The sequence below is a fragment of the Psammomys obesus genome, unplaced genomic scaffold (assembly GCF_907164565.1).
Source record: "Psammomys obesus unplaced genomic scaffold, mPsaObe1.curated_primary_1811, whole genome shotgun sequence".
Lineage (NCBI taxonomy): Eukaryota > Metazoa > Chordata > Mammalia > Rodentia > Muridae > Psammomys > Psammomys obesus.
The window spans coordinates 7,117,530-7,137,935 of NW_026596039.1; the positions used below are offsets into that span (position 1 = coordinate 7,117,530).

At 50.6% G+C, this 20,406-nt stretch overlaps 1 protein-coding gene across 1 annotated transcript in view; it reads left to right on the forward strand.

Moving 5' to 3' along the window:
* The window catches only part of Tmprss13 (transmembrane serine protease 13), a 25,064-nt gene extending 5,430 nt beyond the window's left edge, over window positions 1–19,634 (forward strand). Inside the window, exons 2-13 of the mRNA XM_055622290.1 lie at window positions 3,902–4,268; window positions 5,245–5,349; window positions 7,833–7,955; window positions 8,808–8,937; window positions 11,269–11,361; window positions 12,284–12,327; window positions 13,484–13,646; window positions 14,435–14,607; window positions 16,482–16,580; window positions 18,531–18,673; window positions 18,829–18,981; window positions 19,608–19,634. Coding sequence (XP_055478265.1) covers window positions 3,902–4,268; window positions 5,245–5,349; window positions 7,833–7,955; window positions 8,808–8,937; window positions 11,269–11,361; window positions 12,284–12,327; window positions 13,484–13,646; window positions 14,435–14,607; window positions 16,482–16,580; window positions 18,531–18,673; window positions 18,829–18,981; window positions 19,608–19,634 — 1,620 coding nt within the window. The remainder of the gene's footprint in view (window positions 1–3,901; window positions 4,269–5,244; window positions 5,350–7,832; window positions 7,956–8,807; window positions 8,938–11,268; window positions 11,362–12,283; window positions 12,328–13,483; window positions 13,647–14,434; window positions 14,608–16,481; window positions 16,581–18,530; window positions 18,674–18,828; window positions 18,982–19,607) is intronic.
* The last annotated feature ends 772 nt before the right edge of the window (window positions 19,635–20,406 follow it).

Here is a 20,406-nt window from a genome sequence, read left to right on the forward strand (position 1 = left end):
GTGTGTGTGTGTGTGTGTGTGTGTGTGTGTGTGTGTGTGTGTGTGTGATGTATGTGAGTGCACCGGTGTATGAGTATATGGAGGTCAGGGCACCTTGTCCACTGTCTTCCTTTATTGCTGTCCTCCTTATTGCCTTAAGACAAGGTCTCTCCTTGAACCGGAAGCTCACTGATTCTGTTAGCCTGTGGCTAGTGAGCGCTAGAGATCAGTCTCAGTACCCCCGACACTAGAGGGACAGCCACACACAGCCATGCCCAGCTTTCTGCCCTCCACTGTGAACAGTGTACGCAGAGCTTTTCAGGCACAACCAGGAACATCAGAAGGGACTGGTCTGTCTGCAGCTCATCGGATGGCTAGTTGTTACTCTAGAGAACACGGGGGTGGGGTCAGAAGGAATAAATTGTAGAAAATGGTTCAAATTATCCAGGTGCTAACTCCATCATTGACACCTACCCATGCAGCTTGCACGGCCTCTGGTCTGTAGGGGGCTGTGGGAAGTGTAGGGCCCTGGTAGGACTTGGCCAAGAGTTCTTTTGGGGAGAAAGGGGGTTGTGCTAATTGACAAAGGCTATGGTGGTGGGGGTCTGAGTTCTGGCCCCCTGGTTACACCTTAGTACCTAGGGACTTGGACAAGAAGTCTCCTCCCTTTTTGGAGCCCCATCTGTTGTCAGGGCGAGGCCACGTCTCCAGATGGGAGGGTAACATCTCTGCGGTTGCTTTCCAAGGATGGAGGGGGAGGAACCGAGTTAGTGTAGTAGCAGGTTAGACATCAGGAAGCACTTCCAGCTGGGTGGAGTGGCAGGTCACGAAATGCATAAAGAGTAGGCTGTGGGTCTGGTAGTCTCATGCTCTCTGAAGATCCTAAGGGCTTGTGAAGTCTGGGTCAAAGTTCAGTGGCTGCTGTCCTCTGGCCTCTGGGCTGCGCTTCCTTTCTGACATCCTCCTGGGGCTCACAAATGTCCTTCACGTGGCATTTCTCGGTCCGATTCTGGGTTCTACGTCTCTCCTCCTGCGCAGGACCAAGGGGCCTATAACACCCAGCATTCACTCCACCTCTGATCATAGAGTGCTGACTTTGTCAAGGCCAGGCTGAATGCCCCCCAACTCAGGGTTGCCTACCAGTTTTCCAGTTACCTATTCTGGCTTCTACTGATTTCCCACCTTGCTGGCCCGTTTCTTCTCTGTTCTCAATCTCTTTCTTACTCCAGCGTCACAACTCTCCCCTGTTCTAATTGCCTGTACCTTGTCCCTGACCTTCTTTGCCTTTTCTCCTCCAGTCCTAGTCCCCTCATTTTTCCCTTTGATCATGGGATCAAACGTGCAGGTAGATCCGAAGTTCTATGATCTACACCAAGAGTTCAAGGCTAGCCTGAGCTACATGAGACCCTCTCTCAACAAACAAGTGGACAAGCAAGCAAACAAAACCAAACAGACAGGGCAGGGATGACCATTCTTACCAGTTTGCTCACCAGGCCCCTTGTGAGACCCAGACTGAATAATATGTGTGAAACTACAGATGATGAGCCGTGGAGAGACTCAGGACACAGCTCTGGTCATTTGTGACATCAATGCTCACAAGCTGACTTGGTTAGAATCCAAGCCCTCTTCCTTACTTGACCTGAAAATTTGAAAATTGATCACCTTTTTATTATTCATTGTTTAAGTGTGTGTGTGTGTGGGGGGGGGGGGTGGCATACTCACAGGGAGGCCAGAAGACAACTTCCAGGAAATCAGTTCTTTCTACCATGTGGGTTTCGGAGAATTGAACTCTGGTTTCCAGGCTTGGCAGCAAGTGCTGTTATGCACTGATCCAGCTTATCAGCCCTCAGTTCCAGTGTCTGTAAAGTGGAGTGAATCATACCGACTAAAAAGAGCCAGTTGGAGGTTGGCATGGGACCAAGTAAGGCACCTCATGGGCTGTTATCGTCATCAGAGCTTGACCCTCGTGTATAGTCCAGGCTTGTTCACGTAGAGTCCCTGATTGTATGGGGAAGGAGATGAGATTAGCCATGTGCATACATGCAAAACAAGCTCTGGCAGGCTCGTGCTGTCCTGCCCAAGAAAACCCAGTAGGGAATAGACGCAGCCGTATTGGACTGATTTCGAGCCAAGCGTTCTTAAAGAAACAAGCAGACCCGCCGTTACAGTCAGCGTCTCTCCAGCCCTCGCTGAGCACACATGCTTTTGCATGTCTCATCTATGACTACCGAACTACGAAGCAGGGTGATTACCCATAGCTCACAGTTAAGGAAGCTGCCATGCCCATGTCATGCAGCTGAATTCAGGCATAGTTGCTGTAACCCTGACAGTTCTGGGTCACAAGGCTCCAACCGGACCTGGTGAGGGGTGGGGGATGGGGATCGATGGCCATAGTTCACAACAAAAAGTACCACAAGGTCAAGTCCCCACCAAGAAATGCCTGGGCTCCACCTTAGCCCCCAGGAGAGCTCCTGTCTTCCAAGGTCCCCAGTTCTTTGGTCATGTTCCAAAGGCACAGCGAGTGTCCTGTGCCTGTGTTCAGACGACAGCACCAACTGTTTCTCCTTCTGCCTCGAGAGGGATGCGACCTGAGGTGCAATCCTGACTCCACGGTTTTGGTAATCCAACTCTGAAAAGTGAGCTTTTAGAAGAATTACCAACTCTCAGGATGAGGTTAGAACCCACAAGGCTACAGACAGGGAAGTCTGCTGGAGATTCTAAAATGTATTTTATTATATCAAATCATAGGAATGTCCCCAGTAACTGGGGAAGTTTGGAGTGAATTTACAAGAATGGACCCCAGCAGGGGTGCTGTAATGTCAGGTCCCTGAAAGGAACCAAGGCTCAGGCCACCACAACTGGGAAGGTCACTCGGGGCCTTACATCACTGGGTCCCATCCCTCTAAATGAGGTACCAGAGTCCAGCGTTTTTTTTCCAACACTCTCTTTTCTCCCATCATTCACCAACATACCCTACGGCTGTTGAACCTCAGACTTCTTGATCCCGTGCATGAAAAGACAGAAGGAGAGGAAACCGCCATTTACTAGGAATTCCTATAGCCAGGCCCTGGTGATTCCTAATTAGTGCCAGACTATTTTTATAGACGAACAAACACTTAAGTGATTGGGTGGCTGGTTTTAGTCTTTTTGTTGTGAAAGGACAGGCCCAGGGTTGGGGTGGAGGGCTGCCTGACTGTCATTAAGTGCATTCTCAGTTGATGGACTTGCTCAGGGCCAGAGTTGTTGCCCAGGCACGTTTGGGTAAGGAATGTGGTTCAATGATGGAACATTTGCCTGCCATACACAGTGCCCCTAAAAACAAATGTCTTCTTTAGTTCTACCTTCCTTGCCCCAAGGCCTCTTGTAAGGGCCAGAGGTAAACCTGCTTGTTTGGAAATCTGTTCTCTAGACATTACTGGTAGGAGGTCGGCCTCAGTGTCAGAACAGCTGGCGGCAGAAGCAGCTGCCTGAATGTGCCCAAACATTCAGATGCACCCCTGTGCAGCCAGCTGAGATGAGGAAGCTCACATGTAACCATCCTTTTCCACTGTAAGACCCCAACGCCTCCCTAACGGGAGACTCTGGTCCCTGCCTTGAGTGTGGTCAAACCTCCCTTGAATCCAACACACAGGCCCCAATTAAATAAAGATGTGACCAAACCAATTGCCTCTGATTCCTGGAAGAGAGGAATTTAAAAGTGTATTCTCTGTGTCCCACTCATAAGGGACAATGGTGCTGCTTGTGTCAGATGTTCTCATCAGGAGAACTTTGGCCTGTCCTGCTCAGGACTTGTGTTGAATATATTCAAGCACAGGCCCCTTTGTCCCCTACCACTTGCCCCAGAGTATTCATCCAGCTGTCACCACAGCTGGGATAGGCTGGCTGGGAGTAGTCACAGGAAGGCCCTTCATTCTATTTGCAGAATGCTTCTCCAGCAAGGACACCTCCTCCCCAGGGTTCCCCGGCAAGGACACCTCCTCCCCAGGGCTCCCCGGCAAGGACACCACCAGCAAGGACACCTCCTCCCCAGGGTTCTCCAGCAAGGACATCTCCAGCAACAGCAGCTTTGCAGGCTTCCCTGGCCCGGGGAACTCCAGTCCAGGCATCTCCGGCCGGGCAATCACCTTCCAGGTCATCCTCGGGCAGGTCATCCTCTGCCAGGTCAGCCTCCACGACATCCTCCCCAACGAGAGTGTACCTTGTTAGAGCAACACCAGTGGGGGCTGTCCCCATCCGGGCACCTCCTACCAGGTCAGCACCAGCCACCAGGGCCACCAGGGAGAGCCCAGGTAAGGGGGCCGTTGCAGGGAGGGCAGAGAACCAGGGCAAGTGTCTTTGGGCAGAGGTTTGCTCTCGGTGAGCACTCTGATCCTCGTGCCCCTGGGATAATGACACGGGGGACAGCCAGAGTGGAACCTGGGGGATCTGGAGAGGTGAGGGTAGAAAGGGACCATGACATGACAACCTAAGGCAGTGAAAAATTAGGCAAAAGGAGGAGGAGGCCAGATGCCAGGGGCAAGGAAGCAATGTGTTCACTGTTGGACTCCAGAGCTCTCTGGGCAGAATTGGAGACTGTCCTGCCCGGGGTAGAGCTCTGACTTCAAGAGCAAGAGCTCCTGGCTAGAGGAGGGGCTGTTTCCTTTGGCTGGCCTGCATGTCTGCTGGGGAAGCCAGGGTCTGCAGTAGTGGACAGTTGTGATCGGTATGCCTGCTCATACATGGAGGAAGAATGAGAGGGACTGACCACTCCAAGCTTCCCAAACTTGTTAGAAGATGAGATTCAGCAGTTCATCTGCAAGGAAGTCAAGGAGGCCAGTGGGCCACAAGGCTTGGCTCTGCCCCTCGGGAAACTGTTTCCATTTACCCCAGCCTGACCACTGCCTCACTGCCACCCCTCCCCCATCTGATATATTCAGGCCTGGTTGCTATTTGACTGTGAGGAACCACCCAAGGTTTAGAACCATTCTAGCCCGTTCCTATCCAGGATAGTGACTTTGGGTAACTTCTTTCATTTCCATGAGCCTCAGTTTCTCCAGTCTATAGAATATACCTAATAAGACTCGGCTCACGGGATGCTGTGAGGATGAAATAGCAGACTACATGCACGGCACCTGGCCTAGAGGAGGGCCTCCGTTAGAGGATTATACTACTGGGGAGGGGTGGAGCTGTATTAGGATGCTCAGGGGCCATTTAGCTTCCTTCTTGGTCTCCCTCCATGCCACACTCCTCCCCAGCAGTTTTTCTTCCCTGCCACCCTGTTCTTAGGTCTCACTCTGCCCAAGTTCTCCTGGCAAGAGACCCAGAGGCAGCTGCCACTCATCGGCTGTGTCATCCTTCTCATCAGCCTCGTGATCTCACTCATCCTTCTCTGTGAGTTGAACAGAGGGGATGCCATGGGTTTGGGTGGGTTCCATCACAGAATGGAATGGCATTGGGCACGGCTCCACGTCACAGGGACAGAGGAACTCACATCTATACAGGGACCTTGATTCCTGGGGTATCAGGCTCCTTTGAGATGACTGGGGTAAGAGTGTGGGGTATCATGGGCTTGAATCTGTTCGTGCATCTGAATGCTGATGATAAACAAGAACGCTTGCGGTACACTGGGCTCCATTTTGGTCTCTTTGAATGGGAGGCTGTTCATCATTGATCATTCGGGAGCATGTACTTCATAAGATCTTATTCCACTTTACCCAGACCAGGAGAACTCTGTGAGAGAAGTGCAGCTCTTCATATAAAATCTCACTCTGAAAACAAGCAGCTATCTGTGAAAACCAATATGCCATAAAACAATGAAAAGACCTCCAAAGATCAAAGGGCCAAGGTGTGCTATCTGGATTCAGCCCCCTCCCTTCATGTTGTCCTTTGGGAGAGGAAACCCAGAACATGCCCTAGGTACTTTGATCAGCAAGCATTAGAAGCCAACCCAAGGGGGAACATAGGAGGGAGCAAAGATAAACACATATCATGTTATTCTATCCCAGGAAGGTCACTCACCCCTGAGACACGGAGATAGAAGCGAGTCAGGCTGTATGGTCTCAAGGTGACCATCAGGGACAAGTGACGGTGGTACAGGTTAGGGTGCAGACAAACTCAGACGAAGACCTGAAAGGTAGGAGAGTAGTTATGTCTCTCCTACATCAGGTGTAAGGGAGGGGAAGGGGGCAGGTGGTCAGGTAGAGGGAAAGAATCCACCTACCCAGAAGGGAGATACATAGAGAGCCAGGGGTCCATCTGTTTAGCTGCCTGAGGCTGGAAAGCTTTGTGCTTCGGCTCAGAAGGATTCTATAGAAGAGGCAACATGAGATGGCAAATGGGGGGGGGTGAAAGGGTACACAGAAACTTCTGGTGGCACAGCTGTTAGAGGAAGAGGCCCTGTGCTGTCATATCACAGCTGTGGAGTCACACATTCCTGCTCCAGCATCCTGCCTCTGTTTCCCATGAACTGTATGACTTCAGCAAGTTAATTTAACATTTTGCGCCTCAGTTTCCCCACCCGGATGATGTGGTCATGTTCACAATGCATGTGATGATAAACAAGAATGCTTGCGGTACACTGGGCTCCATTTTGGTCTCTTTGAATGGGAGGCTGTTCATCATTGATCATTCGGTCCAGCATGTACTGTTTCCTTGGGCTGAGACTTTCTGTCCACTTCTCCCTTTGCCAGTAGAGTACTTTGCTTCTGAGAACAAAGGGGACATGAAAGAGACACGAGACACTCAAGGGCAGGCTCAACGGGAAACCTCAAAGCTGGTTCTGTAGCATTTCCCAAAGTCCTCACAGCTCTTTCCAGGAGGCCAGAGAGGGAAATCGGATCTGTAGGCCAAGCCTGGCCATCAAGTTCTTCTCCCATCATTACTCCATCCACAAACACTCCACAGTGGTCCTATGATGTGCAGCCGTCAAGCATTGTTGGAGGGATACCCAGGACTCCCTAGAGCTTCAGCATCTAGAGTGTGTGAGGAGGAGGGCAGGACACTGAGAGGAGAGGGATTAGAAGGATGGATGTCTGGACTAGGAAGGAGCTGTCTCTGTAGGTGGCCTTCCCCTGAGTGATAGACACCAATCTGGTGGTAGAGCTGGGGAGACAATGTGGGGCCAGAGCTGAGGAAACGGCAGATGCATTAGATGACAGGTCTGTGGGGCTCCACAGGGAGGTTGTCTCCAGGCAGTAGATTGATAGCTCAAATTTGGGAAGAGATTGGTGTTAGAGGCAGAGGAAGATGTGGTGCTGGTTCCCACATAAGGTGTGAGAAGTTTCCTTGCACATTTGGAAATCAGCCACTTGGAGTTGCTTGTTGAGTGTGGGAAGACACTGAAAGGCACAAAGAAAGGTAGGGAAGGACCAAATACAAGGGATATCCACATTTAGGGATAAAGGAGGAGGATGCTAGGGGCTGCTGAGGCTAGCATTGTGGTATCAATTGAGAAGACAGACGAGATGGCGTGTGTGTGTGTGTGTGTGTGTGTGTCAGAGAAGAGGGGTTCTGAGAGGGAACTCTGGAACAGGAGGAGGTTACTCTGGTTACTAGCCCATCCAGCATATAGGGTAAGGAAGCTTCCAAAGTAGGATCCATGTCCATCTCTCGTTATTTCTCTTAGTCTCTTCCTTTGCCTCTCTGGGTAGCTAGAGGTTCAAGTCTGTCTGGGGGCTTCCCGGATTGCAGGAGCATTCTAGAACATTCCTGAGCAGCCTTTCTCTCCATACAGATGAGGGACAGGAGCCCCAGAGTCCAAGAGGGATTGCAGGTCGGTGTCTGAGAATCCCCAGGGCCCTGGGCTGCTGAGTATCCTGTCCCTCAGGTGCTGGTGATAGCCAGCTGTCTGCTTGTTGTTTGTTCTGTTTTTCTAGTCTATTTCTGGAGAGGCCACACAGGGATCAAGTACAAAGAACCGGTGGAGAGCTGCCCCAGGCATGCCGTCCGCTGCGACGGAGTGGTGGACTGCAAAATGAAGAGCGATGAGCTGGGCTGTGGTAAGAAGGCTGGGCGTGGGGAAGTGTGTGTGCGCGCGCACGCGCTCTGGCTACTACACACTACATTGTGGAATGTAATGGCTCAGACAAAGGCAATGGGTAGCAGAAGATCTTGGTTTGAGACACAGCAGACAAGATTTTGAAACTTGATTTTGAGTGTCACGTGACATGGATAAATTACCTATGTCTTCAGGCTTCTGACTTCTAATTTTTAAAATGAAGGGGCTGGGCGAGATTGATGACACACGAAATCTGAAACTCCAGGAGACAGAGAAAAACAGAAAATCTGACTGGAGACAGGCTGAGGGCGTCTGGAAGCCTGGTCCTCTTTGTTCAGCAGACCTCTGGCTTGTGAGCCCTGCAGTTGCTTAGTGCCCTAGATGAGCACAAAGACCTGTTGAGCTCTAGTCCTCTGTGGTTCTGCTCCTGTGGTTTTAACACCCTTGCTGAGGGGTGTGGGTGCCCCAGCCTTTTACCTCCACATTTATTAGTACATATGCCCTTGCCCACACTGTACCTGTCTGTTACCAAGCCTGTCCTACAAACACACACTCAGATCATTGATCCTATACCCTTTATCATCTCCGTTGAGCATGTCATTGCCTTGGGGAGAGATGCTTGTCCCTCTCCCGGAATTGGCCTCCTGAGTCCTGCTGGATGAACAGCTGCCCAGTCACAGCCCCTTCACTTCAGCTCTTTGCTGACTGAATGTCTTGGTCCTCCAGCCATCACTGCTGGGGTAGCTTTCCCACACCCCTTCCAGGAGCCTCCCAGAGCCTCCCACGACTTATCCCCAAGAGCTTGAAGCTTCCTGGGTGGTGAGACTCTTCTCCTCCCTCTTCTGCTCTGCAGTCAGGTTTGACTGGGACAAGTCTCTGCTGAAGGTCTACTCTGGGTCTTCTGGTGAGTGGCTCCCTGTCTGCAGCAGCAGCTGGAACGACACTGACTCCAAGAGGACCTGCCAGCAGCTGGGCTTTGACAGGTGAATGAGTCCAGCCTGGGCTACACAGAGAGAATCTGTCTCCAAAAGGAGGAAGGGAGGGAGAGATTGATGGAGGGAGGAGAAAAAAAGGGGGAAGGGAAGGGGCCCTGCAGGACTCACTGATCCTACCAGCTGGGATCTGCTGAGTGTGGGGGAGCTGTGATAGTGTTGTTCTCCCCCGGTGCTCTTTTGGTGAAAGTACCCTCCTGGCCACTACCACACTGAGTGGTTCCGGTAAGGCTCTGTGAGGAGTGTGGGTCTTCTTGGACAGGTCTTCTTACATATGGTCACCAGGAGCGCAGAAGCGCAGAGCCCTTTGTGGCTGTAACTGTGGCTTGGTTATGAAGCTCATTGAATGAGAAACAAGATAAGACCAGTGCGGCTTGGCCAAGTCCTATGATGCTTTGGCTTTAAAAGTTTCACACTAGGAAGCCAGTCAGTGTTGGTGAGTGAGTCAACCTTCCTACTGGAAGGCTCCTCCCACCTGAAGGCCAGATAGGCACCTCCACTCACCATTTTGGTCTGAGTTTTGTGTGTGGTGGCACATGTATGTGCAAGGACATATATGTGGAGAACAGAGGACCAAGCTCAGGTTGTTCTCAGGAGTCAGCCACCTTATTTTTTGAGAGAGAGTCTCTTAGCCTGAAGCTTGTGAGGTAAGCTAGGCTGGCTGCCCATGCTAGATCTGCCTGTCTCTACTTCCCAGTGCTGGGGTTATGAGCATGCCTCCAGTTCTGCCTTTTCACATGGGTCCTCATGCTCTTGTGGCAAGCACCTTCCCTTTCTCCCAGTTCTTAAGCTGAGTGACGTAGGGATGGATGAACGAGTGTGAGTTTGGGGGTTACCTTAGGAGTAACACCTAGAAAGGCAGGGTTGAAGCTAGTACTCAGAGCTCGGTCTCTGCCACCACCTCAGCCCCTGATGGGTAAAGAAGGGGCTAACTGATCTAGACTGAAGACTGGGGTGCCTTTGTCTCTGAGCAGACATGCTGTGAGGTCTCTGCGACCTTGTGCAAGTCTGATACCCCTCAACATTCTCTGAATGCCATTTATACAAAGATCATCCACAGAGCTTCTAGGAGACTACGTGACACATAGGCGTAAAAGAATAAGACAGGACCCTCTAGTGTGATGTGGGAAAAGTTTATCCCAGCAACCCCACACCAAAGGTACGAGTAGGGTTCTAGTGGGACACAATGGAGAAGATTCCTAACTCTGCTTGATTAGAGGGACTGCATATTCACAGGCCCAGTTCACAGAAGGATATAGAATGTTCTAGAAATGTATATAGGTCCCAGGCAGAGAATGGAACATAGTGGAATCATTGGGGTTCTTGTAAAAATGTCTCTCACAAAATAAATCTCTAGGATTAGGACTAAGAACTTTTTTTAGCAAATGCCCAGGGCGATTCAGAGGGGAGCTGCTCTGAGAGTCAACATCATATATACTGGATCACTCTCTGGGGACCTTGACCTTGTAGGTTAGTGCTCAGTATGTTGGGGGTAGTGCTGATGCCACTGGAATGTAGGTCACAGTTTGGATATTGTCTTAATCTTGGGGTCTTTATTGCTCTGGTAAAACATTATGACCAACGACAATTTGGGGAGGAAAGTGTTTCTTTTAACTTATAATCTTGATTCACACTCTGTCACGGAAGAAAGTTGGGGCAAGAACCTAAAGGCAGGAACTAAAGTCAGAGGCCATGAAGGAGGCCTCAGCAGCGTGATGTGATATTATATATATATATATATACACACACACAACTTGGTAATACCTGCCCAGGGTTGGCACCACTTATAGTGAGCCTGGCTCTCCAGATCAATCATTAAAAAAGAAAATGCCCTGTAGAGCACAGACCTACCTATAGGCCAATCCAACAGAGGCATTTTTCTCAATTAAGAGTTCTTTCCAGATGACCTTTGCCGGCGTTGGGTTGACATAAAACCCAGCCACTTTAGGTATAAAGGGCCAAATGGGTGTTCTCAAAGTCAATGATGTATCAGAACTGCCTGGAGCTGTTAAATCATTAGTGGTTGAGCTCCTCCCAGAGCTGTTTCTCTAAGTCTGGAGGTGGAGCCAAGAATGTGCCTTTCTAACCAGGTACTGGTGACGTGGCCAGACCTACATCATACTGGAGAGCTCCTGGGTCAGTCACAGGGCTGGCAGGTTTGGTGGTAGAACATGTGGTAGGCCAGGCGTTAAAAGCTATGAAGGAGAGGCCACTGAGCAGGCCAGGCTGCGCTAGTCTGCTTTTGTCTGAAAGGTTCTAATGCTGCCACAGGACTTGGGGTCTGCTGCCTACTGGGTATTCATTCTTCCCTCTTCTTTGCAGCGCTTACCGAACAACCGAGGTGGCCCACAGGGACATCACCAGAAGCTTCTTACTCTCTGAATACAACTCCACCATCCAGGAAAGCCTCTATAGGTACAGCAGAACAACCTAATTGTGTGTGAAAACAGAGGACAGAGGGATTGGGGGAGGATGCTTAGAGTCGGGCGGTGGGGGAGAGGTACCTCCGTCATGCGTTCTTGGAACCCAGACTCCAAGGCTCCATTGCTATGCCAGGAGCACTATGGAAACCCCGGGCTTAAACTCTCTTGTCTGAAATCTGGGGCAGAGATGGCCCCAAGTTTGGAGGCTCCTGCCTCCTTAGCCTCTAAGGGCGACTAAGAAACCTTGGGGTTCCAGAGAACTAGGTGTTTGGATTAAAAGGCTCCACATGATGGACTTAGAATAGAAAGATGCATCACTGGGGACAGGGGCAGGGGACTGACAGATACAAGTGGAGAGGTCCATCTGGGAAGCCTCGGCCCCTCCGGCCATCTTTGCACTGCAGTCCCTCTTTGTCCCAGCTCCCTCTGAAGAAGGAGGAAGTCAGTCTTCCAGCTGGCCTTGCTTACCTAATGTGAGGGCAAGAGAAGGAGCAAGCCTCCAGCTGAGAGATGGTCCCTCTGTGCATGCTTTGGGCTAGGCCCTCCACATGCTACAGTGAGGAACATGATGGGGCAACAGAAGGCCCATTAGGCTCTGCTTAGTTGTAGAAAGGGGCTGGGACCCATGAAGGCTTGCTTGGGTTCTAAGGACAGGAAAACTAGCTGATGAGCGGGGTTCACGGTATGAAAACTCGGAGGAGAAAGGAAATGATAATGGAGACAGTTTGCTCCCATCCATCTTCCTGGAGAAAGTCCTGTAAGGAAGACAACTCTACCGGGAGAGGGAGCGTCTGGCTCTCCACTTTTGTTAGAGGTAGCTTCCTTGGAAGCGGGGCTGGATCTGAGCAGGTACCAGTCAGGAAGAGGAGGCAGCTACTGACCCCCTTTCTCACCATTCATGTCTCACACTGCAGGTCGGAATGTCCTTCCCAGCGGTACGTCTCCCTGCAGTGCTCCCGTAAGCTGTTCTTCTTTTTGGAGTGAGCCCAAAAACTGTGGGGGTGGGATGAGGCAAAGGGATGGAACCTTTCTAGGGAAGAAGGCTGCTCCTGAGAGCCAAGCCAGTGAGTCTGCTTCAGAACCAGAGACCCTAGAAGACATTGAGGTAGACTGGGAAATGCTCCCCTTCTGTTCCTTCTGACCTTAGGCCCCTTAGTCCTGTAACCTGTCATTCTGAGGAAGTCATATGAGTCTTCTGGACTTTCAGCGGGGACTGAGAACTTAGTAAAGATGGCACGTGTGAGCTAGCTCAATTTTGTGTCAACACTTCCTTGAGTGTGTGCCCATGGAGGGTACTGTACCTGTGTCATGGCTTGAGTGCCCTCAAGGTGATTGCCATTACTAGTCACTGTCCCTTGCCTAAGATCAGAACCCAGGCAGGTGGGGAGCTGATATCTGACCTGGGAGTTGACCCCTAAGGCCTGGCTGTGACTCCACAAGGTCTATGTCCCTGGTGAAGCCCAGGTGCAGGCTAGCCCACTGTTGTGGATGCAGCGCCCACTGCTCAGTGTGCTTCTCTCTGTACTCGGCAAGCAGAAGAAATCCACATCTGAACACACTAAGCAGGTTGCCCCTCCTTGTCCCGGGCTTGACTCATTACAGAGTTGCTCCCTGGACAAACCCAGCTATGCATCATAGGAAATGTATTTCTCCTTCATTTTGAAACGAGAGATTGCCATACAAGTGCTCATCGGTCCAGGGTTGTGATAGCATCTTTTGCTTTTCTGAGCCCTTGATGACATCCTTGGGACTCACCCTCATAACCAAGCCAGACTCAGTGCTGAAGCATTGGACATGAAGTAAGCATGTGCCATATGAAAGAAGGAAGGAAGGAAGGAAGGAAGGAAGGAAAGAAAGAAAGAAAGAAAGAAAGAAAGAAAGAAAGAAAGAAAGGGAACAAGGTGAAGGTGGGGTCAGATTTCCTGCTGGGTAACTCCAGAAGTCAAAGACCACTTTGTACACCTTCTGCTTGGACAGGGAATAGATTAGACACTGTGGACAAAGGGTGACCTTCAGGATCGGACTTCCCAGGCCTGCCCTGAGCTCAAGAAGAATGGGAGAGGCTCTAAAAGAAGCATATGTCATGTTTTGTCCTCTCCATTTCTCCCCCCTAGACTGTGGTCTGAGAGCTATGACCGGGCGGATTGTGGGAGGGGCTCTGACCTCAGAAAGCAAGTGGCCCTGGCAAGTCAGCCTACACTTTGGCACCACCCACATCTGTGGGGGCACACTCATCGATGCCCAGTGGGTGCTCACCGCTGCCCACTGCTTCTTTGTGTAAGTGCCTGAGGGGCCCTTGGTTAGATGCTGCTGGGGACTTGGAGCCACTGGGAAGGGTTTATTGACACTTTTGTCTATAACTAAGCCTAGTTCCCCTGGGTCAGACAACCAGCTCCTGCTCAAAAGATCAAGTATGAATGAGGGTTTGGTTCTGAGCTTCGGCCAAGGATGATAAGTGAGGCCCTGAGGAAAAGCGAGGCGGGTCTGGAGGAAGACCTTCAGATCCTTTCCCTGCAGAACAGTAGTGAAGCTCCAGGCTTGGTTGCCACCTCCTGGAACAGCAGCTGCAGAGACAACAACAGAAAACTCTGACAATCAGGAACCCTGTTTCAAGACTTGAGGGCAGGGACAGCAGGAGGGTGGGACAAAGGCTTCTGAGAGTCCCTAACAGCTTTTGGGAATCTATAGCACAGAGCTTTGGACACTGGCTCCACAGTAAAGAATCTTCATTACCTTGTTCTGTCTAAATCTCTGTGGCTGATGGCATCTGCCCCACTGCCTAGACACCAGCCTTAATGGCATGCAGATGAGGTAATGGGGTGAATCCCACACATATGAATTTCTTATCCCTTCACCTTTTTACACTCTAAGGTGCAGGGCAGCCCATTCAGAACAGTTTTGAGGAGACTGAGAGATGATTTGGGGCTTCATAAGATAAAGGACTTATCCATCCTCCTGTCTCTAGGCTGGTGCTCCTGCTCTGGCTCCCCATGTGTAGCAGATGTAGCCAGTGAGGTCTGCCAGGTGTATAACTGGATAGCATTTATCCGCTGTGGCTCTTGTAGGACCCGGGAGAAGATTCTGGAGGGGTGGAAGGTTTATGCGGGCACGAGCAACTTGCACCAGCTGCCTGAGGCTGCCTCTATCTCCCAGATCATCATCAACGGCAACTACACTGATGAGCAGGATGACTATGACATCGCCCTCATGCGGCTTTCCAAGCCCTTGACCCTCTCAGGTGAGCAAATACGTGTCCCTGCCTCCCAGCACCCTTGATTTGGCAGCCCCAGTTTACCCAGCTAGGGCTCCAGGGCGTCATTATAGCAGGAGCCAAAGAATTTTAGAGATCATTACACGGGATACACTTGTTTTACATGTAAGAAAACTGGGGGTCTGGAGGAGATGACTCAGCGGGTAAAGTTCTGGCTGTACCGGAATGCAGACTTGAGTTCAGATTCCCAGAACCCAATGGGAAAAGCTGGGCTTGGAGGCATGTGCCTGTAATGTCAGCACTGGGGGGCAGAGACAAGAGGGTCCCAGGGCCTTGATGACCTGCCAAAGCTTCTAGTTCAGTGAGACACCTTGCCTCAACAACACAGGGTATAGAAGTGCTTGAAGAAAAACCATCTTGGCATGAATCTTTGACCTCTATGTACTTGCATGGGCGATAGCACCTATACGTGTCTCTATGTGCTTGTCTGTTCATGAGTGCCCATGTGGGGGCACACGACAAACACACACACACGAGAACACACAAGGAAAGGAGAAAACAATAATTGTGGGAATTTAGGCCCAAGATTTCGAAATATGTGCGCCCCAAATGACGCATCCCACATTACACTTCGGCCACAGGGCTAGGGCTTGTAAACCGGCCTTAATAAATATGAACAGACTGAGGTGACTCGCTGTTAGTAACTACGCACTTCACAGCTGCCGGGCAGTGTGCATCAGCTACTTGTCTCACTGCTGCAACAGAACACCTAGCAAAAGCAACGTAAGGTCAGAAGGATTTGTTTGGTTTTTTACTCAAAGGGACACAGTCCTTCCTGGTGGAGTAGCACAGTGGCAGGTAATTTCATGGCAGCAAGAGTGTGTAGCTACTTCCTCACATCCGAGTGAGATCAGGAAGTGGGGATGGGCTATAACTCTTTACATCCATCCCCTTAAATCTACTTCCAGCCTAGCATGGTAGCGCATGCCTGTAATCCCAGCACTCCAGGAGGCAGAGGTAGGTGGATCTCTGTGAATTCAAGGCCAGCCTGGTCTACAAAGTGAGTCAAGGCCACACAGAGAAACCCTGTCTCGAAAAACAAACAAACAAGAAAAACAAAACAAAAAATCCTAATAACCACAACCCGACTTCTTCCCTCTCTCCTTAGTGCCCTCTCCATCCTCAAATGTTCATCGATTCCCAAGTCTGGGTCAGGCTGAGAAACGAGTGCAGAATGCAATAGTGGCCATAACAAATGACCGAGAACTCTGCAGAGCTCTATCAGGCAATATTTTCCTCCTATAGTTCAGAGCTGAGCTGAGTGGTCAGTATCACAGAAGCATCTAAGGGAAGCTCATGCCAAGGGAACTTATGAAGTAATACAAAAAAATACTTGATAGGTAGTGCCTGGCATAGACGCTAATGCAGGGCATTGTGGTCTCTGTCCTTGGGGCATGGGTCACTCACCCTCTGAGTGTTTAGAGTCCCAAGTGGTGGCCAACCCAGTGGTGCCCTTCTGGACCAGGTAGCATGCAGCAAGGCCCCAACAGCTGAAACTCATCTTTCATCGTCCATGCTTTGAGGGCAAGGCCTGGGAGCCAAAAGAGCTGCTCTTGACAGAGAGACTTTTCTGTGTCAACTTGGCTCAAGCAAACTTCCAAAGCTGTTCACTACAGCACTGGAACGAGAATGGCTTCATGGTGCTGGAAGCGCACTGGTGGCCACAAGGTTCAGATGAAATGACTGATTTTCACCTCTGCTCGTTCCAAAGGCTCGGAGGACTCAGAGCCACCAAGAGAGCGAGGATTGGGCTCCTAGGATTCGGACACTCTGCCTCATCATTCCCTCTACCCAAAGCCCGGACCTTGCTTCCTCTCTGACACCTAAATGTCTTGTTGCAGCTCACATCCACCCTGCCTGCCTCCCTATGCATGGGCAGACCTTCGGCCTCAATGAGACCTGCTGGATAACTGGCTTTGGCAAAACCAAGGAGACAGACGGTGAGAGGCAGAGATGCAAGACTGTGTGTGTGTGTGTGTGTGTGTGTGTGTGTGTGTGTGTGTGTGTGTAGGCCGGGGGTATGCAGATGAAGGCTTTTCCAGGTGAGAGTTTGGGTAGATAGGCTCATAGATAATATATGAACTTGGACACCCATAACTGCATTAGCACAATCTATGTGGCAACACCTTCTAGGCAAGGCTGCAAGGAAACCCCGACCGCTGAGCAGGTGGATTTTCTTCTCATGCCAGTGAGAGGAAACACACGTTCCATTACGAGGCTAATAGACGAACTGGAAAGATGGCTCAGTTGATCAACTGCACTTGCTTCTCTTCTAGAGGACCTACGCTTAGTTCTTAGCACCTACATAGTGGCTCACAACTGCCTGTAACTCCAGCTCCAGGAGACCCAAGGCCCTCTTCTGGCCTCCCGGAGCACCAGGTACATAGGCAGAGACAAAAAAGTTCATACACATAAAATGAAATAAATGATTGTTTTTCAAATAGGCTACTAGAGAGGGCTTACTGTAGGCTATAGGTATCTTGGAGAGAGGTCAAGGACATGGCACTTTCTCTAGGTTGGATACTCTTGAGAATCAGTGGCTGAAAAACTTAATAATCCCATCCAGAAGGGAGGTGGAATCTGAGCCTCTCATGGTGGGGCAGCAGTGGGCCCTGTACTGACTGGGAGAGAGGATGCTTCATGTTTGTCGTTTATATAAGGAATTTTTTTCTTGCAATACTGGGTCTTGAACCCAGAGCCTCTTGCTCATGCAAAAAAAAAAAAAGTATTCTACTATAGAATGACATTGCCAGGCTTTCTTTATGTTCTATTTTGAAACAAGGTCTCAGTAGGTTACCCCAGCTGACCTTGAACTCATCTAGTGGCCTAGGCTTGCCATGAGCAGATCCTTCTGCCTTAGCCTCCAGGGCAGTTCAGATTACAGGCCTGCACCACTAGACCTGGCTGGGACCTTGCTTTCACCCGTCCTAAGGCAGATGATGAGATAGTTTCACTTGGCCTCACTCAGTCTGAGCACCCTGTCTGGTGTCAGCTATAGATGACTATCTATGTCCCTCAGGGGGGGACAGGCCTAACTAGCCTGGTCGTTACATTCAGACCCACTCCGGCAGTCAGATCACTATTCCCTGGCTTCCTGTGGTGGAGACCTGACTGGCCCTTGTCTGTTTCACCAATTTGGTGCTGGAGGTGGACAAATAATTCCCTCAATCCTATCTAAGTGGGAGTCTACATATAAATGGAAGACCAAGGCATGCCCTCAAATCTTTACGGTTCTCAAAACAAACGGCATATGAGCTGGTGCTCTGAATGTAGATGAGTGTGTTAGTCATTGCACGTTGCTGTCACAAACGACCTGACAGCATAGCTTAGGGGAGGAAGGGTTTACTAGCTCACAGTTCCTGGATACAGACCCTCCTGGCAGGGAGGTCACAGAAGCATAAGCTTAGGTAGATCACCACACTGTATCTGCCGTCAGGAAGCAGAGGCAGATAACCACTGCTGCTCAGCTCCCTCTCTCTTTTTCACCCAGAGTCTAGGACCTAGCCTATGAAATGGTACTGCCCACATTTAGGATAGATCTTCCTACCTCAGTTTACCTAACCAAGAAAATCCTTCACAGGCATTTCTGAGGCTTCTTCCCCAGGTGATTCTAGGTCCTGTTAGGTTGGCAATTCATACAAACCACTGCAGATACGTAGCCCACAGGCCTGGGGATTTGCATGGGAGCAGATCCTTGTTTTATGGCTAGTGAGTTGTGTCTGGTGGTGAGGGTGTGTGTCCCACCATGGAAGGGTGGGTTTGGACACAGATGTGGTACCCTCTACTCCCAGGAGGCTTAGGCTCTGGGTCCTGAGGGTGCAGCTATGGCTGTGAACGTTTTCAGTCTTATTGGCTTCTTATCTTCTCTCCCCACATTTACCTCACTGAAGAGAAGACATCTCCCTTCCTCCGGGAGGTTCAGGTCAACCTCATCGACTTCAAGAAGTGCAATGACTACTTGGTCTATGACAGCTATCTTACCCCTCGGATGATGTGCGCTGGGGACCTCCGAGGAGGGAGGGATTCCTGTCAGGTGAGGTTCTTGTGGGTGGGGCTCAGGTCTCATGACCCTGGGGATGGGAGAAGACTGCCGTTCTGGGACTGACACGGGGATCAGAGACCCACCCTTTCCTGATTTGGACCCCGCTTCTGCACCAGCCTGACTTGCCCTCTGGCTCTTCCTTGCAGGGAGACAGTGGAGGCCCTCTTGTCTGTGAGCAGAACAATCGCTGGTACCTGGCAGGCGTCACCAGCTGGGGCACAGGCTGTGGCCAGAGAAACAAGCCTGGTGTGTACACCAAAGTGACAGAAGTACTTCCCTGGATTTATAGCAAGATGGAGGTGAGCTCTCTCAGGATAGGGATAGAGCCCGGAGGAGGGCAGAGGGTGTTCAGACAGAGGCCACCCAAGCCCTGTGCATTTGGGGATGTCTAAGACAGGGACAGAAGTCAGGCATGGGACCAGTCTACGATGTCTATTTTCCTCCTTTGCTTCCTTTGGAACAGAACCTGGAGGATTGTAAAGGGGTGAACCTAGGTGTGGTGTTAACACCAATGTTCTTCTCCTCTCCCAGGGATAGTCAAAGTTATCCAAATTGGCCACTAGAGTGTGCTAGGAGGCTACCTTCCATGGCAGGAAGTTGACCATCAGGAGGCATGGAGCTACCCCCAGTGTTGCTGGCTCCGTCCAGCCCTACCCTGCCTCCTTGCCAGTCTCCTGTCTCTAACTGTAAAGCCTAGTGCTATGGCCAACCCTCCCCTATTCTGTGGACAAGGGAAGACGATGCAGGACTCAGGGGAAAACTGCACCAGAACTCCCAACCATGAACCTCAGAGTGAATCTCCTCTCTCACAGAGAAAGTGCCAGCTGACATTCAGCTGTACTGAATGGTTGGCCCTGGACTCTCTACTCCTTGGGCTCTGTGTCTAGTGCTCACCATTACCCTGTTTTCCTGGTTTCTCCCTCAGAGTGAGGTACGCTTCCGGAAGTCCTAACCATGCCCTCCTCACATTGCTGAGTGCTATGAAGACCCTGGCCAAAGGGACTGGCCCCTTGAAGCATCTGGGCTGGTGACCACCAGTCACCTTTGTTCATTCCACCTCTGCTGTCTGCTGCCTCTGTGAGAATGTGTCTGTGGTGCGTGTGTGTTTGCATCATACGTGTGTGTGTGTGTATTACTGTTCTCCAAGTTCTTCGGAAAACTTCAGAATCCCAGGCTGGAAATCTGGAGTTAAGAGTTTGGGCACCAGGTGTGTTCCTAAGAGTCTACAAGTGGAGGTGGAGCCAAAAATGAGGCCAGAAAGGGCCTGGAACATGACAGCAGCAGCTGTCACTCTTCTGACTCTGACTTGGAGGCCAACCCGGATTGCACAGGCACCCAGCAGCCAGTGACACCGTTGTTTCGCTGGGACAGCAGCAAGTTTTGTCAGAGTCTGACTTTTCAGTGCGCGGACTGTGTGTCCACGGTGGAAAGCCATTCCCATCAGTGTTGCGAGCATCAGGCTCTCTGAGCCTCTTGTGGCTGCTATGGATTCCAGAGCTGGCCTCTGCTGTGGCTGTGTACTTCTGGGTGATGACTGTGACTCAGGCTTGCTGTACGTTTTGGTCACAAGCTGTTGGGGTGGATTTTATTTTTATATTTAAAATGAAGTAGATGTAACTTTAAGGAGTCTCCAAAATTCCTAGGGACCTTGGGAGTTTTTACATGCCTCACCTTGTGAACTCTAGGGAGTTGTGCTGCTGTAACATTTGTGACATATTACTGGC